The 20185-nt window shown below is 36.3% G+C and overlaps 1 protein-coding gene across 1 annotated transcript; it reads left to right on the top strand.

Annotated features, from left to right (window-relative positions):
• The first annotated feature begins 7509 nt into the window (after nucleotides 1–7509).
• On the top strand, nucleotides 7510–17762 carry LOC107563703 (eukaryotic translation initiation factor 3 subunit E-B-like). The gene is made up of 8 exons (XM_016248652.1): nucleotides 7510–7554; nucleotides 7930–8054; nucleotides 10998–11124; nucleotides 12640–12741; nucleotides 14262–14371; nucleotides 15109–15211; nucleotides 16793–16927; nucleotides 17376–17762. The coding sequence occupies exons 1-8, from the start codon at nucleotides 7513–7515 to the stop codon at nucleotides 17412–17414; spliced, it is 783 nt and encodes a 260-aa protein (XP_016104138.1). The 5' UTR covers nucleotides 7510–7512; the 3' UTR covers nucleotides 17415–17762.
• The last annotated feature ends 2423 nt before the right edge of the window (nucleotides 17763–20185 follow it).

The raw sequence follows: 20185 nt of genomic DNA, 5'->3' as shown, positions 1-20185 counted from the left end.
AAAAAACACATTATTTTCCACATACTGTACATTATAGTTTCTCCGCTATATGCCCCGCCTTTCTGAAACACGTCGATTTTTACAAAGTTTATCGGTCTGAAAAGCGAGGTGTGCTGTGATTGGCCAGCTATCCAGTGCGTTGTGATTGGCAGAATACCTCAAGCGTGTGACGGAAATGTTACGCCCCTTGCCTGTGATGCTGTGTCCCGGCTTGACGAGACAAAACCAATAAGACCCATTACAAACGAGGCATTTGTTGCATCCAGTGGGGACATAATTATGGATTATAATGACTTATACTGTATTTTTGCGTTGCGTTGCATCGCGCCGCGTAAACATAAAACCATGTCTGCATTTGTGATCGGAGAAATGACAAACAACAAACAACAGCCTTCTTTCTTTGCGTGAACATTTGGCCGGTGTTATGCAAATCTTCCCACATCGTGACGTTGACGTGGGGGCGTGTTAGAACGAGCCGTTTTAGGTAGGCGTGGCTGACTCTTAACTTTTATAAAGAATATCTCTTTGGGTTTGAGACTTTAGTCTTTGCAACTTTAGGGATCTTATCTATTCACGAACAGCTTGTAACACTCCAAAGAGAAAGGAAAACTTGAAATCGGATCATATGACCCCTTTAAGGAATAATAAGAAGTAAATGTTAGTAGAAAGACAGGGAAATAAGTCAAATGAAGGCTGTAATTATTTTCATGTCTCTTTTGAATAACATACACATTGTTGTTTTAATACAGCAAGACTGTTTTGAGACTAGGTATCTATTATTGCACATTGTCATATCAAAAACAAATCAGTAAGCATACTGAAGTAAGTCCCCTGAGCCTAAAGTATGTGTCACAGTAGCTGTTTTCAGCTCACAATGTTCCAAATCCATTGGAAGTTGTGCAAACGCATGGAATAGCTACGTCAGAAAAAGAAAGGGACATCCATTTATCATTTATTCTAGGCAACTTGAAGCATTGTGCTCTGCCACATCCAATGTAGATCAAGATTAATTCTATTGGCTTTTGATGCGATGTGTCCAGGTGTAGACCACATCTCTACACAGTTCTAAGTGTTCATAAGTTCATAACAGTTCATAACCACTGACTAAGGTTATGTTTATATGACAGCGGTGTACAAAAACTGGAAGCATTTTTCCTTAGCTTTTTTTTTTTTGAAAAGTTTTGCGTACAGGCGACAAAAAAGATTTACCTTGTAAAGAAACACTACGTGCCTGCGCATGTACCTATATACTGAACACGTAATACACATGAGCATGACGTCACTGTTTTCACAATTTCACGATAATAACCGTTTCGTTTTCAAAAACTTGCACTTTGAAACCCATTTTCAAAAGTTTGCATCTTCAGGTCCCCAAAACACTGTTGGCGTGTAAATGAATAGCCAAAACGTCTAAAAAGTTTTCCAGTTTAGTTGGCATGGTGTCATGTCGCCCTCTGAGTAAGTCTGAAGGAGCGTTCACGCTACACATTTTCGTTCCATTGAGTTCCATTCATACGAATGCGAATAGGGGACAGGAAACACAAGCTCATGCAAATTCTACAAAGTTTCAAATGCCACGGTGTAATGTTGGTATTTGGGTTTAGGTTTCTTGTCTTTTATTTAGTTTTTTCGAAGTCATTGTTCTTGTCATTGCCATTTGATTCCCTGTTCCCTCATGTGTCCTTGTCATGTGCTCTCTTAGTCAATAGGTGTGTTCGACTTGAAGCGGCGCTGCCCAGACCGATCGATGTATGACATCAAACTACCACGAGACCTGCGCAGCGCCGCTTCAAGTCGAACACACCTACGCTGCGTTCCAAATGGGATATATCGCCCTCCGAAGGGCACTTCGGAGTGAAAACAATCATGGCCGTCATATTGAAGGGTCATTCCAAACTGAAGTGCTCAAAACTGGCCACTTCAAAGGGCCCTTCGGAATGAAGGATTTCGAAGGGTACAACTGATGGACACTTCGGGCTCCAATGATCCTTTGCGCAGATTCTTTGCATGATGACGGCGCCTCCATGTGGGCATGTGATGATGACGCAGAAGGGCACTTCAAGGAACAGTTGTTTGGTCCCCTACACCCTTCAACCCTTCGAAAAGCTCTCACTCCGGAGGGTAAACCCTTTGAAGGGATTAGGGCATAGGGATAAGCCCTTCCGAATGGAACGCAGGGCTAATGTGTCATGTTGTGACTGGTTGTTTTAGTCGTGTGTCTAGTTTCTCATTGGTTGGCATGGACCCGATACGTAACACCCGATTTCTCCCAATATGGGGACAGGAGACTTGTCAGTCAATAAATGGGAAAACAAAGTAACTGGCATTACTTTTTTGAAAAAGTAACTCAGATATTTTCTTGTAAATTAAAAAAGTAATGCGTTACTTTACTAGTTACTTGAAAAAAGTAATCTGATTACGTAACTCGCATTACTTGTAATGAGTTACCCCCAACACTGGTCATGTGACTTGTTTTGTTTGATATATATAGCCCTCATGTTGCCATTGTGTTTGTGCAATCACTGTTGGTGAGTTTCTTGTTTATGTCTACGTTTATGTTTTTTACCATGTCAAGTTAAGTCAAGCCAAGTCTTTGTTTATTTTTGTATCTGCTCACATTTGGATTTAATAAAGCTGCACTTGGGTTTGTCTACACTCACCTTCAGTGTACTCATTAGGCTACACACTAGGCATTAGTCCTGTATTTGAGTCATTAATGCAGTTCCATTCACACATATTTCAGTTATTTATGGGTGTGAAAACCGCATTCTATAACTGAATTCTCATCTGTAAATTTTCAGAACTCACAACCATATTTTCGGTGAAGCCCTGCTGTGTGAACGGAACCTTACTGGGCAACTAGTGGTCTGTTATGTCACAAAGTGCAAGATAGACGCTCTGGCTGCATCTAGTGTATGTGTGGTTTCGATAACTTACAGAGACACAGATATGAGCTGTGTGTCATGTGAAGGTTAAGATCCAGTCACTGTCCTTCACCACAGCTACTCCAGACAGTTTTATGATCTGTGTTTATGACTCGTATGCTCGGCTCTTTACTGAGGTATAAAAGCTGCCATCGGTTAATTAGGATTTGACAGATGAAATCAAGCCTCACTTGAACTTCTGTCATGTTAAATGTGATAAGACTGGAGTTTTTGATGTCTCCTTCTTTGATATTTTTACTATAGTCACTGTCACTATGGTTACAGGTGATAGTCATAATAGAATACTGGCTTGACTTCAGTTGCACATTCATACAGAGTATTTGAGCCTCTATTACAAGCTGCTGTTTAACAGGATATTTTGAGACTCAAACCTATAACTAAAGACGGCTGTCAGTCCCAAACACTGACAGCGTGAATGTAGCCTTAGCTGCAGACTTTCTACAGACAGAGAAACCAGCGCAGGCTCCAAAGATGTCATTTTAATGATGTTATCTGATGATTTTAAATTACTGGTGCATTTGTCTGGAGCCCTGAAACATAAACACTGCTGTTCCACCTTCAACACACACAGACAATGTTTTGTGTATGTTTTCATTTTGGACTTATGCTGACACTTATATTAAGTTTTCAATTTAAAAAATCGCTATTCGCAGCCATGGATAAATTACTATGTGAATGAAAGTGTCTGATATCAAGGGGTTACTGAGATTAAGGTCAGTAGTATTCGGCTGAAGGGAATTTCTACACTTTCAACTGTGTAGAAACACAGTTATGTATTTTTATTTGAGCCTACATAACCAGCACAAGACAGATGCAAGGGGTCAGTAAACATTTTTAGTTGCAGAGATCTCTGCCTTTTCTCCAGAGCAAGACTAAATCAAATTCAGCTTCCTTCACTTTTTATAGCAATATGCTCGATCAAAAATGTCACCCAGTATCCTTTGATTTAGATTAAAAGACTGCACTGCTACAGAGTCAGCACTTTTGAAAGACCCCTATATCTGCGCTGTTTTGGCTGATGACTCACATGACCCGCTAGGCTTTTAAGATCTGCAAGCAAAGCAGACAAACCATTTCCCCCAAGGAGTCAGTTCACTCTAGAAACCAAATGCATGGATGGATTATTTATTTGTCCCTTAAGGATCTTCTGTCAGTGATACCCATCAGGCACACAGAAAGTGCCGGAGGACAAAATCTTATGCCCACATCTCCTGGGCAAGTAGCACCCCCTCCATCGTTTGGTTTCCATGGAGCACCTTCAACCTGCTCCTGAAGCTTTCCAGAATAAATGAAGCCATCTGTCAAACTTGTGCTTTTATGAGGCATAGTGGAAAGTGCTATGGAAAAGCAGTGATACAATCACCAGTGTAAAAAATACCCACAATGGAGTTGTGAGATTAATGAGGTGGAACAGCACTGAGACTAGTATGGCTCAGTTACAGGTTAGATAAACCTGACCTCCTTTGTAATGCAGATCACTCTGTCTCCGCTCTATTCTCTCTCGTGCTCTCTCTGTAAATGAGCCCTTTATAGCGTGTAATTTGTGAATACTGAATTACCCGCCCCTTCATGCTTTTCATGCTGCACGATTAAAAGTGAATCTGATGTTTTGCTGTTATCAAGGCTATGGATGATCTGTCACATTTATCAGAATAACTGAGTTACTATGCGTTACCAAGAGTTACCATGGAGATCTTTCTGTTCCACGTCACAATGTTTCATTATACCTTGAATTCAGTGTCCCCAGTGCACCATAATTTATCCATTATTGGATTGTATAAAAACAGAAAGACAGATGCTGATGTTAAAATTATTATTATTTTAATTATCTGAATACATATTTAAATTAATATTAAATATTTATAAATATTATAGTCCTACTAGTACTACCACTACTACTGCAATATAATGACAAATTAAAATGTGCACAAATGTAAGGAAATAAACATTTAATTAACAATGATTTACTATTTTAAGTTACAATACTTCATTTTACTTTATACTTTATTTTACTTTATTCTTTTATTATTAAAAAGTATGCATTTAAAGATAAATAAATAATTTAAATGCTTGGTTGTTGGCTGATGCAGATGATCTTAAAATGTTGTCTGATTAATCAGCTTAACTATAATAATAATAATAATAATTAAAGCTGCAAGCAGCATTTATCAGGGTTCAAGCGTATTAAAGGGTTAGTTCACCCAAAAATGAAAATTAGCCCATAAATTACGCACCCTCAAGTCATCCTAGGTGTATATGACTTTCTTCTTTCAGACGAATCCAGTCGGAGTTATATTAAAAATTGTCTTTGATCTTTCAAGCTGTTTAATTCACTCAGGGGGTGTTGCATGCATTTCGATCGGATCGAAGGGGCTGGTTTATACCTTTTCTAATATGATTGAGAGTGCATGTAAACACTCGATCGGATTGAACCCCGAAATTGAAAGGTCTGCGCATGTGCAACGACACAGAAATATCGTAATTACGTATGACGCGCGGAACGAGCGTTTCTTCCTTTTGAATAAAGTGTTGTAAATGCTTGTACTGTCATTATAAAACTCTCCTTTCACTTGGCAACTGTGAAGTGGAGCAGGACAACCTCCCACTAGTCCTTGTTTTGGATACTCATCCACAGGCAACCCATTTTGTGCGCAGGGAGGGGCGTTTTTACTGCGTGATAAATATGAGCAGCAGGGCACAGCGGTTTATATGTAGGCCTATATTTATCCATAAATGGATACATATCAATTCTGCTGTTAAAAACAAATAAAGAAACCATGTAGGAGAGTGGTTATTATGTGCACACAGTGAGAAACTCTATATTTGTGCAGTGTGCACATGTAAAAAAAAATAAACGCACACATCAACCCAATCACTTTCTTTAGCGTTCATGTAGGCTAAACACTACATTCAGATTCATCAATCGGAATAAATTCAGTCCGATTGAACCAAAAATTGTGCATGTAAACGTAGCCCTTGAGACCTACCATCTGGCCAGGTTTCAAGTCTCTAGGCCTTATGGTTTGATCTGCACAATCAGTTTTACGGCGGAATAATAATAATTATAAAAATCCTAACAATTACAATAGGGTTTCAGCGCTACGTGCTTGAACCCCTAATAACAATACATTTCAGTGTTTTAACAACAGTTATAATTTTGTGAATTAAACAATTTTGTTACTCTGTTGGGTCATAAATGTCCAGTGTAAAATGAGCAAAGCAAAACTAACAGAACCAAAACCACTGGTCTAAAAATCTGTCTTTAAATCAAATTAATGTGAGTCAAAAAACCAACTGGCCTCAATGAAGATTTATCCATGTCATTCTGATTTATCGCAGCAAACACACACACACACACACACACACACACACACACACACACACGAAGACACAGACACAGACACAGAGAGACAGAGACAGAGCACGTAGGAGTACTGCAATAAATTTGTATCTCTGCATGATAGGTTTGAAGACTATCATGAGATTATTCAACATGGGTTGAAATATTCATTGTGATGACTAATAGTCTAGTGTAATTTCATATAGGACGTTTACTCTGAAAGACAAAAAAACTGGTGAACAAATTAATTTCCAGGCAAGGATATTTAATACAGAAACCATCCAATTGACTCACTCTGGACTAATGATATTTTAATAGGAAATAAACCATAGATTATATCAATTTATAATTAATGTGCTCTTATCTTGAGTATATTTTTCATTAGCCCAGTGGCTTTGGAGAGAGTTGGTTAGATCACCTCCTGTTTGAAATTCTTTTTAATGTGCCACGCTAGTCTGAGTGTTACTGCATTTACTCAACCTTTTTGTTTCTTCAGATGCATTGACTTTGAAATCAGCTCTTTAAAGTTTTGATATATGTTAATTTAAAGCTTGATAAAAAAACATCAAAAGATGTACTGTGGCATTTAACAGACCGAGGACCATGACAAATGTAGCAATTAACTGAGAATTATATAATGTCCATCATAAGGAGAGTCACTCTCTTCTTGAGAGTCAGATCACTTGATCTGTTTCTTCCTTTATTAAATTAGGTACTTTTACATCAAGATATGACGTAACCTTTGCAAAATTACCAAGGAAACAACACTGAAGATATGTTTTCATTCATCCAATTAAAAAAAATTAGGGTAATGGTTCACATCTATATTTTATAACTTGAACCAATAAAAAATAAATAACTTGCCCTAAACAATATTTTCTATGTCTATGAAAACTATTTTATAAAACCTGGCACAAAGTATATTTTTCTTGTTGAAGAAAGTCAATTTAAATTCTATTTTTGATCTAAACAAAAAGATATAGATTTGGTTTGACCTCACCATTATGGCGATCAGGGTTTGCTTTATTTGGGCTCTTGACCATTGACTTTTTAATGTTAGTTTTTCCTGGCTGTTGTAACTGTGTTTGTAAAGCACATTTGCTATAGCAAGAAAGGCCAAGAAAATTTGTGCTTAAATGAGGTGACAAACTATTATGAAGGATTTTAAAAACATCTTATGCACAAAACCTTTAGAACTACAGCATCATTTAGACACAAGAGGCAGCCATGGAGGACCTGACACGTTTACGAGAGACCATCGACAACAACGTATGTCTGTCTGGCATCCTTTAAACCTCTGTCATCAGCTGGAGAAATCCAATATCCTTCCCACTGGTTAATTTGCTGGATCACCCATGTTCCTTTGAGCTCAGATATAACAGTCCTTTAGCAGACGACGGGCATTAGATCAACTATACACACAAAATTGACCAGGATGACATTTACATTGCATCAGCTCTAAGAAGTAAATGCTTGGCATTTTTATTTGCGGCGAAGTCAAAGATGGATACGTGTGGGTTTACTACAGCCGCGTTTGCTTTGCTAGTCCGTGCTTGTAACATCAACAGTGTGACATAAGTAAGACTGACGCAGTGTTGACATTTTTTAAATTAAACCATGTTTTTCTTTCCTGCCTTGGTTCAGTCGGTGAGTTCTCCTCTTCAGTCGCTGCAGCAGAGGATGTGGCTCATACACTGGTCTTTGTTTGTCTTCTTTAACCACCCCAAAGGTAGAGACAACATCATCGAGCTGTTCCTCTATCAGCCCCAGTGAGTACGATTACAGAAAATCCCTCTTCCGCTATAACAAGCGCTCTCAAATTGCTCATTAAAGAATGTAGAAGTCCAACACACTACATTTGCATAAATTTATGTCACTTGCTTAAGGGACGTGCCAGGAAGTGTGAGATGTGTTTGCAATAGTTACTTCAGAGAGGGTAGCTGGAAAATTCGCTGTTAATGAGATTTGCTCTTGAAAGCGTAATTTTTTTTAATGAGGAACAGTGCATGTTTGCGTGACCATGTAATGAACACCGCTCAGTCTGAGCACTTTGAAGATGACGCACTCCGTGTTGAGTGATGGAAGGTCCACTGTGATGTAATATTAAAACAGGAGCCAGTCAAAGCAGATTTCGTTGACGAAATGTCCACTGCTTTTTTTAATTTATTTTTTTACTTGTGGTTGGTAAATGTTAATTTGCATTTAATTTATTTTTATGACAAGATATCAATACTGGTTTCCTGAATCGATATGGTTCAGTTTCTCAATTCTGAATCTGATTCAGATTCGATATCGTTTCAGTTTGGAATATTTCAGTTGATACAAAATATTATAAATAATTTTTCAGGTATTATAAAACATAAAAATGTAAAAAGAAAACCCACTAGATTTCAAAAGTTTGGGGTCGGTAAGATTTTTTAAATGTTTTTGAAAGATGTCTCTTATGCTCACCAAGGCTGCGTTTATTTGAACAAAAAATAAAAACAGTAATATTTTGAATTTAAATAACTCTTTTTATATTTTAATATATTTAAAATTTGTATTTACTTCTGTGATGTCAACGCTGAATTTTCAGCAGCCCATTATTCCATTTTCTGTGTCACATGATCCTTCAGAAATCATTCTAATATGCTAATTTTCTGCTCAAGATTAATTTCTTATTATTATCAATATATCTTATATTATATTATTATCAATAAATCTTATATATATATATTAGGGATGCCCCCTAATAGTAGACTAACCTTTAGTCATCGAGAAGAGGCTTGGTCGACCAAAATTTTATTAGTCGCCTAGTCACAGAATAAAAAAAATCCACAGGAAGTGGTGAGGTCAATCAGTCCGTGACAGACAGATCGTTAATGGCTGGATTTTGTGGTAATACAGTATTGTTACATCCAAACACTCGCCTATCATTCATCGACCTCAAATATGGCTCATCATTTGAAATACAGTGGGTACGGAAAGTATTCAGACCCCCTTAAATTTTGCGCTCTTTGTTATATTGCAGCCATTTGCTAAAATCATTTAAGTTAATTTTGTTTCCTCATTAATGTCGACCAAAATTTTATTAGTCGCCTAGTCACAGAATAAAAAAAATCCACAGGAAGTGGTGAGGTCAATCAGTCCGTGACAGACAGATCGTTAATGGCTGGATTTTGTGGTAATACAGTATTGTTACATCCAAACACTCGCCTATCATTCATCGACCTCAAATATGGCTCATCATTTGAAATATGTAAGTAGTAGCAACTATACACGGCCGCTCAATCTAATGTTAACCTAGAAAAATATGCACTATTCATGTGTCTGTGCGGAGTGTGAAAGCTGAACAGTACAGAGGATCCCCAAATTCAGGTGTGAAAAACTTGTTGCATCTTTCCCAAAAAGACTCATGGCTGTATTAGATCAAAAGGGTGTTTCTACTAAATACTGAGCAAAGGGTCTGAATACTTAGGACCATGTAATATTTCAGTTTTTCTTTTTTAATAAATCTGCAAAAATGTCAACAATTCTGTGTTTTTCTGTCAATATGGGGTGCTGTGTGTACATTAATGAGGAAAAAAAATTAACTTAAATGATTTTAGCAAATGGCTGCAATTTAACAAAGAGTGAAAAATGTAAGGGGGTCTGAATACTTTCCGTACCCACTGTATGTAAGTAGTAGCAACTATACACGGCCGCTCAATCTAATGTTAACCTAGAAAAATATGCACTATTCATGTGTCTGTGCGGAGTGTGAAAGCTGAACAGTAGCGCTCACAGCATGACAGATGGAGGTGCCGGTGCAGTCACTTGCTCTTAAAATACTCCGTCATTTTGGTCATACAGATAAGAGTAATGCATCTTTCAAATCTGTAAAGCCTCGTTTATTTGTGTGCACTCACAATAATAACAAAACATTGCCCTTTTGTAAAATAATGAAAGCAAATAGGATGTGCTTTCTGCCATCTCGGCCTCTCTGAACTTGAGCGCGAAACTCATATACTCATAACACGTGTATGCTTGCCTTACAGACATGAAAAATATATCTATAGAGAGTGAAATGTCTAATTTCAAATTAAACGATTCAAATCTGGAAAAAAAACTAATATTCTCAGATTATGTAATTCGAATGAAATTTGCATGCAGGCGCATCCACTACTGTGGAGATGACGAGTCAGTGTCACCGAATTCATCTCTTAAGCCAAAAACACAGAAAACACTAGTTTATCAATAGATTATTAAAATGTTAATGCAGTTTAATCTTACTGTTTTTCCCTGACACATTCATCATCATTACTTCTGCCGGTGTGCTGTGGCAAGCTTTATGTGTGTGCTTGAGTGCTTATTAGGCTATGTAGGCAATTAAAGGCTCATTAGCATGATTTAAATGGTTTATTAATAAACGTGCGATTATTCGACTAATGCTTAAAATTAACTACTAATAGTCGACCAGAAATATCTTTAGTCGAGGGCAAAAAATATATATATATATATATATATATACTTTTTTTTTCTTTAATGAATAGAGAAAAGTTCAATGGACAACAATTATTTGAAATAGAAATGTTTTGTAACATTATTAATGTCTTTACTGTTACTTTTGGTCATTTTAATGCATCTTTGCTGAATAAAAGTATAGATTTCTTTAAAAAGCATTTACTGACCCCAAGCCTTTTAACGGTAGTTTATAAAGTATTTTGTAAAACTGATAGTTGTCTGTTTCTCAGCTACCTGAACGCAATTCAGACCATGTGCCCTCACATTCTGCGCTACCTGACCACGGCCGTAATCACCAACAAAGATGTGAGAAAGCGACGACAGGTCCTCAAAGACCTGGTCAAGGTCATCCAACAGGTCAGCATGAAGCCTGCAAATTTAACAAGACAGTGGATTGCCTAAATGACTAGTGGGTATATATTTACTCTGGTTTAGGGTCACGCCAGCCAAACACCAACCAGATATGTTTGTTAGCCATATATGAATAAATTGGATAATTTGATCTCATAAATGTTTCATTGTTAAATATAGATTTTACTGCATTCAGTGATTGTCAAATTGTGTGGACCACACCAGTGTATGATGCTTTCAGATTTTTATGTTAAAAATGAACTTTTGAATTAACATCATACTAAAAATAAATATTATGGTAGCTGTAAATTAATCTACATCAATAGCAACATTAACACATTCATTTAAATATTAAAGATTAAATAAATATTGAAGACAAATATAGATAAACCAGCTGGTTAAAGGAATAGTTCACCCAAAAATTAAAATTCTATCATTAATTCTATCATTAATTACTATCATATCTATCATAAATATCGTTTCAAACCCGTAAGACTTTCGTTCATCTTCAGAACACAAATTAAGATATTTTTGATGGAATCTGAGAGCTGTCTGACCCTGCATAGACAGCAACGCAACTGAAATGTTCCCAAATCCAGAGACGTAGCAAGGAGATCGGTAAAATAATCCATGTGACATCAGGGGTTCGACTGTAATTTTACGAAGCTACCAGAATACATTTTGTGCACAAAAAATCAACAATTCGTCTCCTCCGCATCACCTTGTAGCGCCATTTTGGAGAGTATCAGCTGGGCGTAAACAACGTATGCTGTTCTGTGTCAGCTGCGTCACGCCGGATCTGTTTCCTACGTTGTTGTGATTTGATCTGAACGAAAACAGCGTATCCGTGTGATGCAGCTGACATAGAACAGCATACGCTGTTTATGTCCAGCGGATACTCTCCAAAATGGCGCTACAAGGTGACTCGGAGGAGACGAATTGTTGAATAAAGTCATGATTTTTTTTTTTCTTTTGCGCACAAAGTATTCTCGTAGCTTCATAAAATTACGGGTCCCCTGATGTCGAATGGATTATTTTACAGATCTCCTTGCTACATTTATGGACTTGGGAACATTTCAGTTGTATTGCTGTCTATGCAGGGTCAGAGTAATTGACAGAATTTTCATTTTTGGGTGAACTACCCCTTTAACCATCCATTGATCACACATGCTAATATGCACACAACAGCAGTGTTTTTAATGAAAGGAGCATCTGAGCTGAAAGAGTTTATTTCAGTTTGGGTTGTTATGAAGATTGACCTCTTTATGGTTCAGATGAATGAGCTCACAGATTCTCCTTTGAGGTTCGTAGCTCGACATGCGCTGTTGCGTTCCATTACGTTCATACTAGATGTGTTTCCGTTTAAGTATTGATTCAGAGCTCGTGAATTAGTGTCTCTTTTAAAAGTAGTCGTCAGAGTGCTTCTTGGGGCGCTGCCACATTTTATACCCATGACTTTGGCACTTTCTGTCAAAATTAGAAAGAGATTAATGTTACTCTCTGCTTTTGCTCTCTCAACAGGAGTCATACACGTACAAGGATCCTATCACAGAGTTTGTGGAGTGCCTCTACGTTAACTTTGATTTCGACAGCGCTCAGAAAAAACTGAGAGAGTGCGAGTCGGTAAGGTTCATCACCTACTGCGTGTGTATAATGCAGCTACCAGGGCTGTCATCCTTGTGATTCCCTCTGTACACTGCTTCCCTCTGTTTGAATCGGTTGGAGACGAGCATTGATAGGTGCTTTGCTTGGAGCCATAGGTCCATTCATCCACTGAAAATCCCTGTCTACTGTAATTTACTGCTGTTTCCCACTAGGCTTTTCAAGGCGTTTCTGCTGTCAGTTTTCAGACCTACAGCTATGAGGCAGCTCCACTCTTAGATGTGGCCTAGTTGGGCCAGAGGGAGCGTTCAGCATGCAGACCTGTGAAAGCATAGTCTCCCCTGCCTTTTCACCAGTTTCAGTTTATGTCTCAGGGATTTGTGTCTATAAAAGCTGATTTAGTTTCTAGGGTGATCCTTTTTTTTTTTTTAAAGAGAAAAAAAATCTAGTGGGGGTAAATAACTATATAATATGTTTGTAGATACCATTCAAAAGTTTAGGGTCAGTAATGTTTTTTCATAAATTGATAAGAAATGTTTTTGAGCATCAGCATAACATAATGATATCAGCATGTTAGAATGAATTCTGAAGTATCATGTGACACTGAAGACTGGAGTAATTGCTGCTGAAAATTCTGATTTTTTTTATCACCGGAATAAATTACATTTTGCAATATGTTAAAATAAAAAACAGATATTTTAAATTGTACTAATATTTCACAATATTACTGTTTTAATGTATTTTTGATCAAATAAATGTAGCCTTGGTAAGCATAAGAGACGTCTTTCAAAAACTTTTAAAAAATCTTACTGATTCCAAACTTTTACTGTTGTATATGTGTAGTGGTTATATATGTTTTATTTGCTTTTACACAGATGCTAATGGCTGTTATTTGTCTTTATTAATCAAGCTTATCTACTGTCGGTTAATTAAAATTAAATGCTAATGTGTTCAGTAATAATTCAAGCAGTGTTTTTTTTAGTTTTTTTTCCAAGCAGTTTTTTTAGATATTTTAAATTGTACTAATATTTCACAATATTACTGTTTTAATGTATTTTTGATCAAATAAATGTAGCCTTGGTAAGCATAAGAGACGTCTTTCAAAAACTTTTAAAAAATCTTACTGATTCCAAACTTTTACTGTTGTATATGTGTAGTGGTTATATATGTTTTATTTGCTTTTACACAGATGCTAATGGCTGTTATTTGTCTTTATTAATCAAGCTTATCTACTGTCGGTTAATTAAAATTAAATGCTAATGTGTTCAGTAATAATTCAAGCAGTGTTTTTTTTCCAAGCAGTTTTTTTTTTTCAATTCTGTTTGTGGCGCTTGTGTGCAGAAATTAGACACTTTTCTGTTAAAGTTTAGTGAAGAAAAAGTCTTAATTTACTCTTAAATCTCTTTTTAAAAAATATAAAATTCAGTCTGTTCAGACTGTTTAAAATACATAATTCAGTCTCAAGGCCTTTCAGAGGAACATCAACAACACTTACACAACTTTCAAAGCAGATCATTTGAATGGATTTTATTGTTTTCAAGGTGCTGGTGAACGATTTCTTCTTGGTGGCCTGCTTGGAGGATTTCATTGAAAATGCGCGGCTGTTCATCTTTGAGACGTTCTGCCGGATCCATCAGTGCATCAGCATCAGGTAGTGCCGCCTCCCAGGAGGAATCCTGATAGACCAGTGTGTGCTAATCCTCTTAGCGCTGTAAAAAGAGCGTAGCATGCTGCGATGATTCAACACGCTGCCAGGATCAATGGACTCCAACCAAATCTGACAAAAGCTGAGCGACTTCACAATAGTGTACATTCTAACGATCGAGCTTGAAGGAAAGCAAGATTCCGATAGATGCGAGTACAGCAGTGGGTTTACAGATCAGCGTTATTTTAGTATCATTAATAGTTTAGTTATATTTTTTCTATCTTCTGTTTTTAATGTTTTATTTGTTATACAGATTTTTATTTAATATTTAATTTTGTAATTTTAATTTTGGTTTTAGTTATTTTAGTACATCAAGTTAAACTAACTAACTGAAATAAAACAAGTTTATATTTTTTATATTATTTAATATTTCAAGTAACAAATGTTTTATGGTTCTAGTTAACTGTAATAACTCTGTTACAGATGTTATTTTGATGTTTGTTAACATTTCCTTTGAACAGCACTATTTGTGCCGGGAGCCCTGTTGTTTTCACATGCAATCGTAGAGATGGTGGTGCGAATTAATTCGTCATCAGCTTTTGTTTATCACACCGATTGATTTTTATCAAGACTGTTCGAGCTCTTGTTTGAAGACGAGAGCTACAGCTTGTTGTTGACCTCAGGCAATCTCTGCATTTCTCATTTTGTCCCTCTCACCCATCGGTCTTCCTGTCTCTGGGCAGCATGTTGGCAGATAAGCTGAATATGACCCCCGAGGAGGCCGAGAGATGGATCGTAAACCTGATCCGCAATGCCAGACTGGATGCCAAAATCGACTCCAAACTGGTGAGCGAGCTCTGGGGTGCAGAACACATGTCTGAACACAAAGCCCATTAGATTGAGATGCAATAAGACTCCTTCCGACAGTGAAAGTGGGCTGTTTGTTTGTTCATTGTTTAACTAAGGTGCACATAGCCTAGAGCAATTTTACTTTATGAAATGATAAGTCTTACATTTTAAATGTATTTGTAATTTCTCTTTAAGATTCACAAGCTGAGTATAATCCCTTAAAGTGATAGTTCACCCAAAAATTACTCACCCTCATGTTGTCTCAAACCTGTGATTTTCTTGGTAACACTTTACAATAGGGTCCTGATTGATAATATTAGTTAACTAGATTAGTTAACATGAACTAATAAACAGTACATCTACAGCATTTATTAATCTTGACTAATATTAATCTTAACCTTTACAAATACATTATTTTAAAATGAGAAGTTAACATTAGTTAATGCATTGTGAACTAACATGAATGGAGAATGAAAATCTGTATCAAAAACTAACATTAATACAGATAAATGTTGTAAACTATATTACTCATTGAGAGTTTTATAGTTAGTTAAGAGATTCATAGTTAGTTAATGCATTACCGAATGAGACCCAAGGTGTTACCCTTTTTTTATTTCTGTGGAACACAAAAGGAGATGTTTAGCAGAATGTCCAAGCTGCTCTTTCCCATATTACAAAAGTATATGACAAAAAAAGCATGGTAGCACTTTACAATAAAGGGTAAATTCATTAATATTAGCTAATTAATTTCTTTAATTTATACTGAAATGTTAAAAATCTGTTTGAGGAAATTAAGATTAATAAATGCTGTAAAAATATACAATTTAACATAAGCTGTTGAATTAATAATATTAACATCTGATTGTGAGGTATTAACAAATAATAAAAAGGGGGAAAAAATTCTCTGGGAGGGGAGTTGGGGGGTAATCTCTGTTTAAAAGGACAAGCCAGTTTTAGTTTTCTTGCCTTTGTTTGTGTGTTTGTTGTTAAGATCTTAATGTAACTTGGCATAGGAGCTGTAATTCAGTAAAAAAAAAAAAAAGGTTGTCTGAAGTTTTGCAAATCATTATAAACCCAAAGTGATGCTGAATCACTAAATCCTCTAAAGCCTTTTCTGAAATGTTAAAAATCTGTTTGAGGAAATTAAGATTAATAAATGCTGTAAAAATATACAATTTAACATAAGCTGTTGAATTAATAATATTAACATCTGATTGTGAGGTATTAACAAATAATAAAAAGGGGGAAAAAATTCTCTGGGAGGGGAGTTGGGGGGTAATCTCTGTTTAAAAGGACAAGCCAGTTTTAGTTTTCTTGCCTTTGTTTGTGTGTTTGTTGTTAAGATCTTAATGTAACTTGGCATAGGAGCTGTAATTCAGTAAAAAAAACAAAAAAAAAAAGGTTGTCTGAAGTTTTGCAAATCATTATAAACCCAAAGTGATGCTGAATCACAAAATCCTCTAAAGCCTTTTTTTTTTCATTGTAATACTTGGAACATTTCTTTAATAATTTATGCTGGTGTTCTTTTAATGTCTTAAACGGTTCGCTGCTCCTCCCTGATGAGTGTTTTCTACTCAGGGTCACGTGGTGATGGGCAACAACGCCGTGTCGCCATATCAGCAGGTGATCGAGAAGACCAAGAGCCTGTCGTTCCGCAGTCAGATGCTGGCCATGAACATCGAGAAGAAGATCAGCCACAGCAGCAGGAACGAGGTACTGGACTCAAAGCAAACAACACACACAGGGTGCTCAGGCGGACCCTTTTTCCTTCAGCCGAGCCTCATTGGAATCATTAGCGTCATAAAATGAGTGTGCTGGGAAACCTTTGCTTTGAAACATTGAAGCATTTGTCCCTTAACTGAACATTAGCCAGCATTAGCTGGTGTACATTTCCCCAAAATATCTTGCACACTCCCAAATCAAAGCCCAGACTCAGTGAAATTTCTGAATAATCAGATTTTATGTCAGTGAAGTAATTCACGTCATATGTCTTGTCCTGCATTTGCTTGATACTCACTTTGGAGACATTGCTCAAGTCAGAACATTTAGGCCACTTAAAATATTTATGTCAAACACTTAATAGAAGAAATAGTTTCAAGCAAACTTCTGCTGTATATGCTGCATCTTTGATGTCACTAATGACCCTCTATTTCCTTTCTAGACACCGAACTGGGCGGCTCAAGACACTGGCTTCTATTAGACTGGAAACACAAGGCAAACAGCGGATTAACTTACTCCTCAGCCTCATCTTAGTATTTAACTAACAATCTTTTATCTAGTCACGTTTCATATTAGGAGCATTTTTACAAAAGTTTGATGGAGACATTTCCAGCATGACGAAATCTATGGAGTTCTGAGGTGTTTCCGTGAACTTTATGTATTCTGTATGAAGGAAGGAATTTACCATGCAAGATTTTATTTATTATTCCAGTTCAGTGTAATCTCAAAGGACATTTTTCTTTTCCCTTATGCGAGTCATTGTTTTGAACATCATAACACGTTAATAAACAGTGAAAGTGTGTTTCTGAACACATTTTCAAGGAACTTGCATCATACTTCTGGAATCTTTTATGGTTAAAGGTGAAGTGTGTAATTTTGGTGTCATTATCGGGAGCAAATAATAAGGATTGTTTCCAAAAAGGTTCTACTATTGTTTCAGCTTTAAAGACATTGTTCATTTAAGCCGATGTTGGCCGTGTGAGACCACTCACAGAAACATTTTTAATAGATAACTCGTCGAGTTATCCTGAAAAAGGTATGGAAATGAAAAATCTTAAAAGGTCCTGGAAGTTTCTGTTGCTAAACGTTCAAAAGTTTAGGGTCAGTAAGATTTTTTAAAACGTTTTCGAAAGAAATCTCTTGTGCTCACCTTGTGAAATCAGCAATATTGTGAAATATTACAATTCGTTTTCCATTTTAATATATTCTATAATGTAATTTATTCCTTTGATGACACAGCTGAATTTTCAGCAGCCATTACTCCAGTCTTCAGTGTCGCATGAAATTCAGAAATCATTCTAATAAGCGGATTTTGTTCTCAAGAAACATTTCTTCTTATTATTATCAATGTTTAAACGGTTATACATAGATTGTTCCAAAATGTATTTCAAATAAAAGGGTTCTTAATTTTAAGTAATTTTTTTTCTCTCACTTTTGCTGAATAAAATAATTTTCTTTCCAACAAACAAACAAAAATAAAAAACATGAACAACAAACCTTACTGACCGCAAAACTTTAGAACTGTTAATAGAAAACCATTCAAAAGCATTTCATTATTTTCTTTTAGGAGCAGTCTTCCAAAAAAAGTAATAAAATAAATATATACAGTCAACAGGAATAAATGAAAAAGGCTTTGAAAATCACACAAATTCATAGGTCAGAAAGTGTGGAAGCTCTGTATCAAGTCTGGTGATAATCTTTCAGTAATGGCAAGAATATGCATAAGCAATGTCTCAGCTCATGTTTCATCCACTAGGTGGCAGCAGTGACTAACTTTTCCACCATTGTCTGGCTACTCACCCAAAGACAGCTACAAACCAGTCATTACCAGCTGCCTGACTGATCATCATCTCTTTTAAAGCCTTCTTGATTTTCCAGTGTGTTTACAAGCCCGAACCTAAGGATGTTGGGCATCTGTGTTTGATTTTGGGGGGACCAGGTAATTTTGGGCCAGAGGTTGAAAAAACAGGGTGTGTGTTGTCAAAGCAGCTAACCAAGATGGAAAGATCCTGTTGTGACTCATAAATGACCAGCTTCCTCTGAATGACAGATTTTCCTTTGGTTATTTTTATATTTCATCCAAAGTCCAGACAAAATGCTTGTGGAAAATGTGCTGTTTAGAACTTACTGTGTGCATGTTTCCTGGAAGCAGATCAGTTGTTCTATTAAGCAAAATAGAGACTGTAATGCATCCACTCAACCGTTCAAAAGTTTGGAATAATTACGATTTTTCAATTAATTGATTTTCTTATGCTTACCAAGACTGCATTTATTTGATCAAAAATACAGTAATATTGTGGAAAAATGATGACAATTTAAAAGAACTTTTAGAGTAATACTATATTTTATCATGGCAAAGTAGAATGTTCAGCATTCATGATCCTTCAGAAGTCATTCTAATATGCTGATTTGGTTCTCAGTTTTTATCAGTTATTAATAATGCTTGTGGAAAATGTGCTGTTTAGAACTTACTGTGTGCATGTTTCCTGGAAGCAGATCAGTTGTTCTATTAAGCAAAATAGAGACTGTAATGCATCCACTCAACCGTTCAAAAGTTTGGAATAATTACGATTTTTCAATTAATTGATTTTCTTATGCTTACCAAGACTGCATTTATTTGATCAAAAATACAGTAATATTGTGGAAAAATTATGACAATTTAAAATAACTTTTAGAGTAATACTATATTTTATAATGGCAAAGTAGAATGTTCAGCATTCATGATCCTTCAGAAGTCATTCTAATGTGCTGATTTGGTTCTCAGTTTTTATCAGTTATTAATAATGGTTCTTATATAAATTTTGTTTTTGCTGCTGTTTTTTTTTTTAAGTGAGTCTTAAAGTCTTTAACCATGGAAGTCACACTTAAAAATGTGAAAATGATTCTAGAGAACTTCTCAGAACTAGCTTTAACCATTTTAGCAATAACTTGCTTTTTAAGTGGATGTACGTAATCAGTTCTGTGTGTCTAAAGTGTGACTAAAGTGTCCAAACACATTTTAAGGCCACTGTTTACATTCATTATCTCCATGTTCTCAGTGTTTATATGCGCAGACCTAGTAAGTGATCTACGTTGTCGCTTTAAAGTGCCTCGGGTGCATTTCTTTGCTACTACCTACCATTAACCAACAGGCCTCGGAGCCGGAGTGAAATGAGGGTGTGTGTGAGTGAGAGATGTTTTGCCCTGGGAGTGGCTGCTGGATAATGCAGGCAGGGTTGCGAGTGCCGCTCGGCTCAGTGAAGAAAACGCACA

This window comes from Sinocyclocheilus grahami, unplaced genomic scaffold (assembly GCF_001515645.1).
Source record: "Sinocyclocheilus grahami isolate Dianchi unplaced genomic scaffold, SAMN03320097.WGS_v1.1 scaffold887.1, whole genome shotgun sequence".
Taxonomy (NCBI): Eukaryota; Metazoa; Chordata; class Actinopteri; order Cypriniformes; family Cyprinidae; genus Sinocyclocheilus; species Sinocyclocheilus grahami.
The sequence above is the reverse complement of the archived record's forward strand: the minus strand, read 5'-3'. Positions and strand labels throughout refer to the sequence as shown.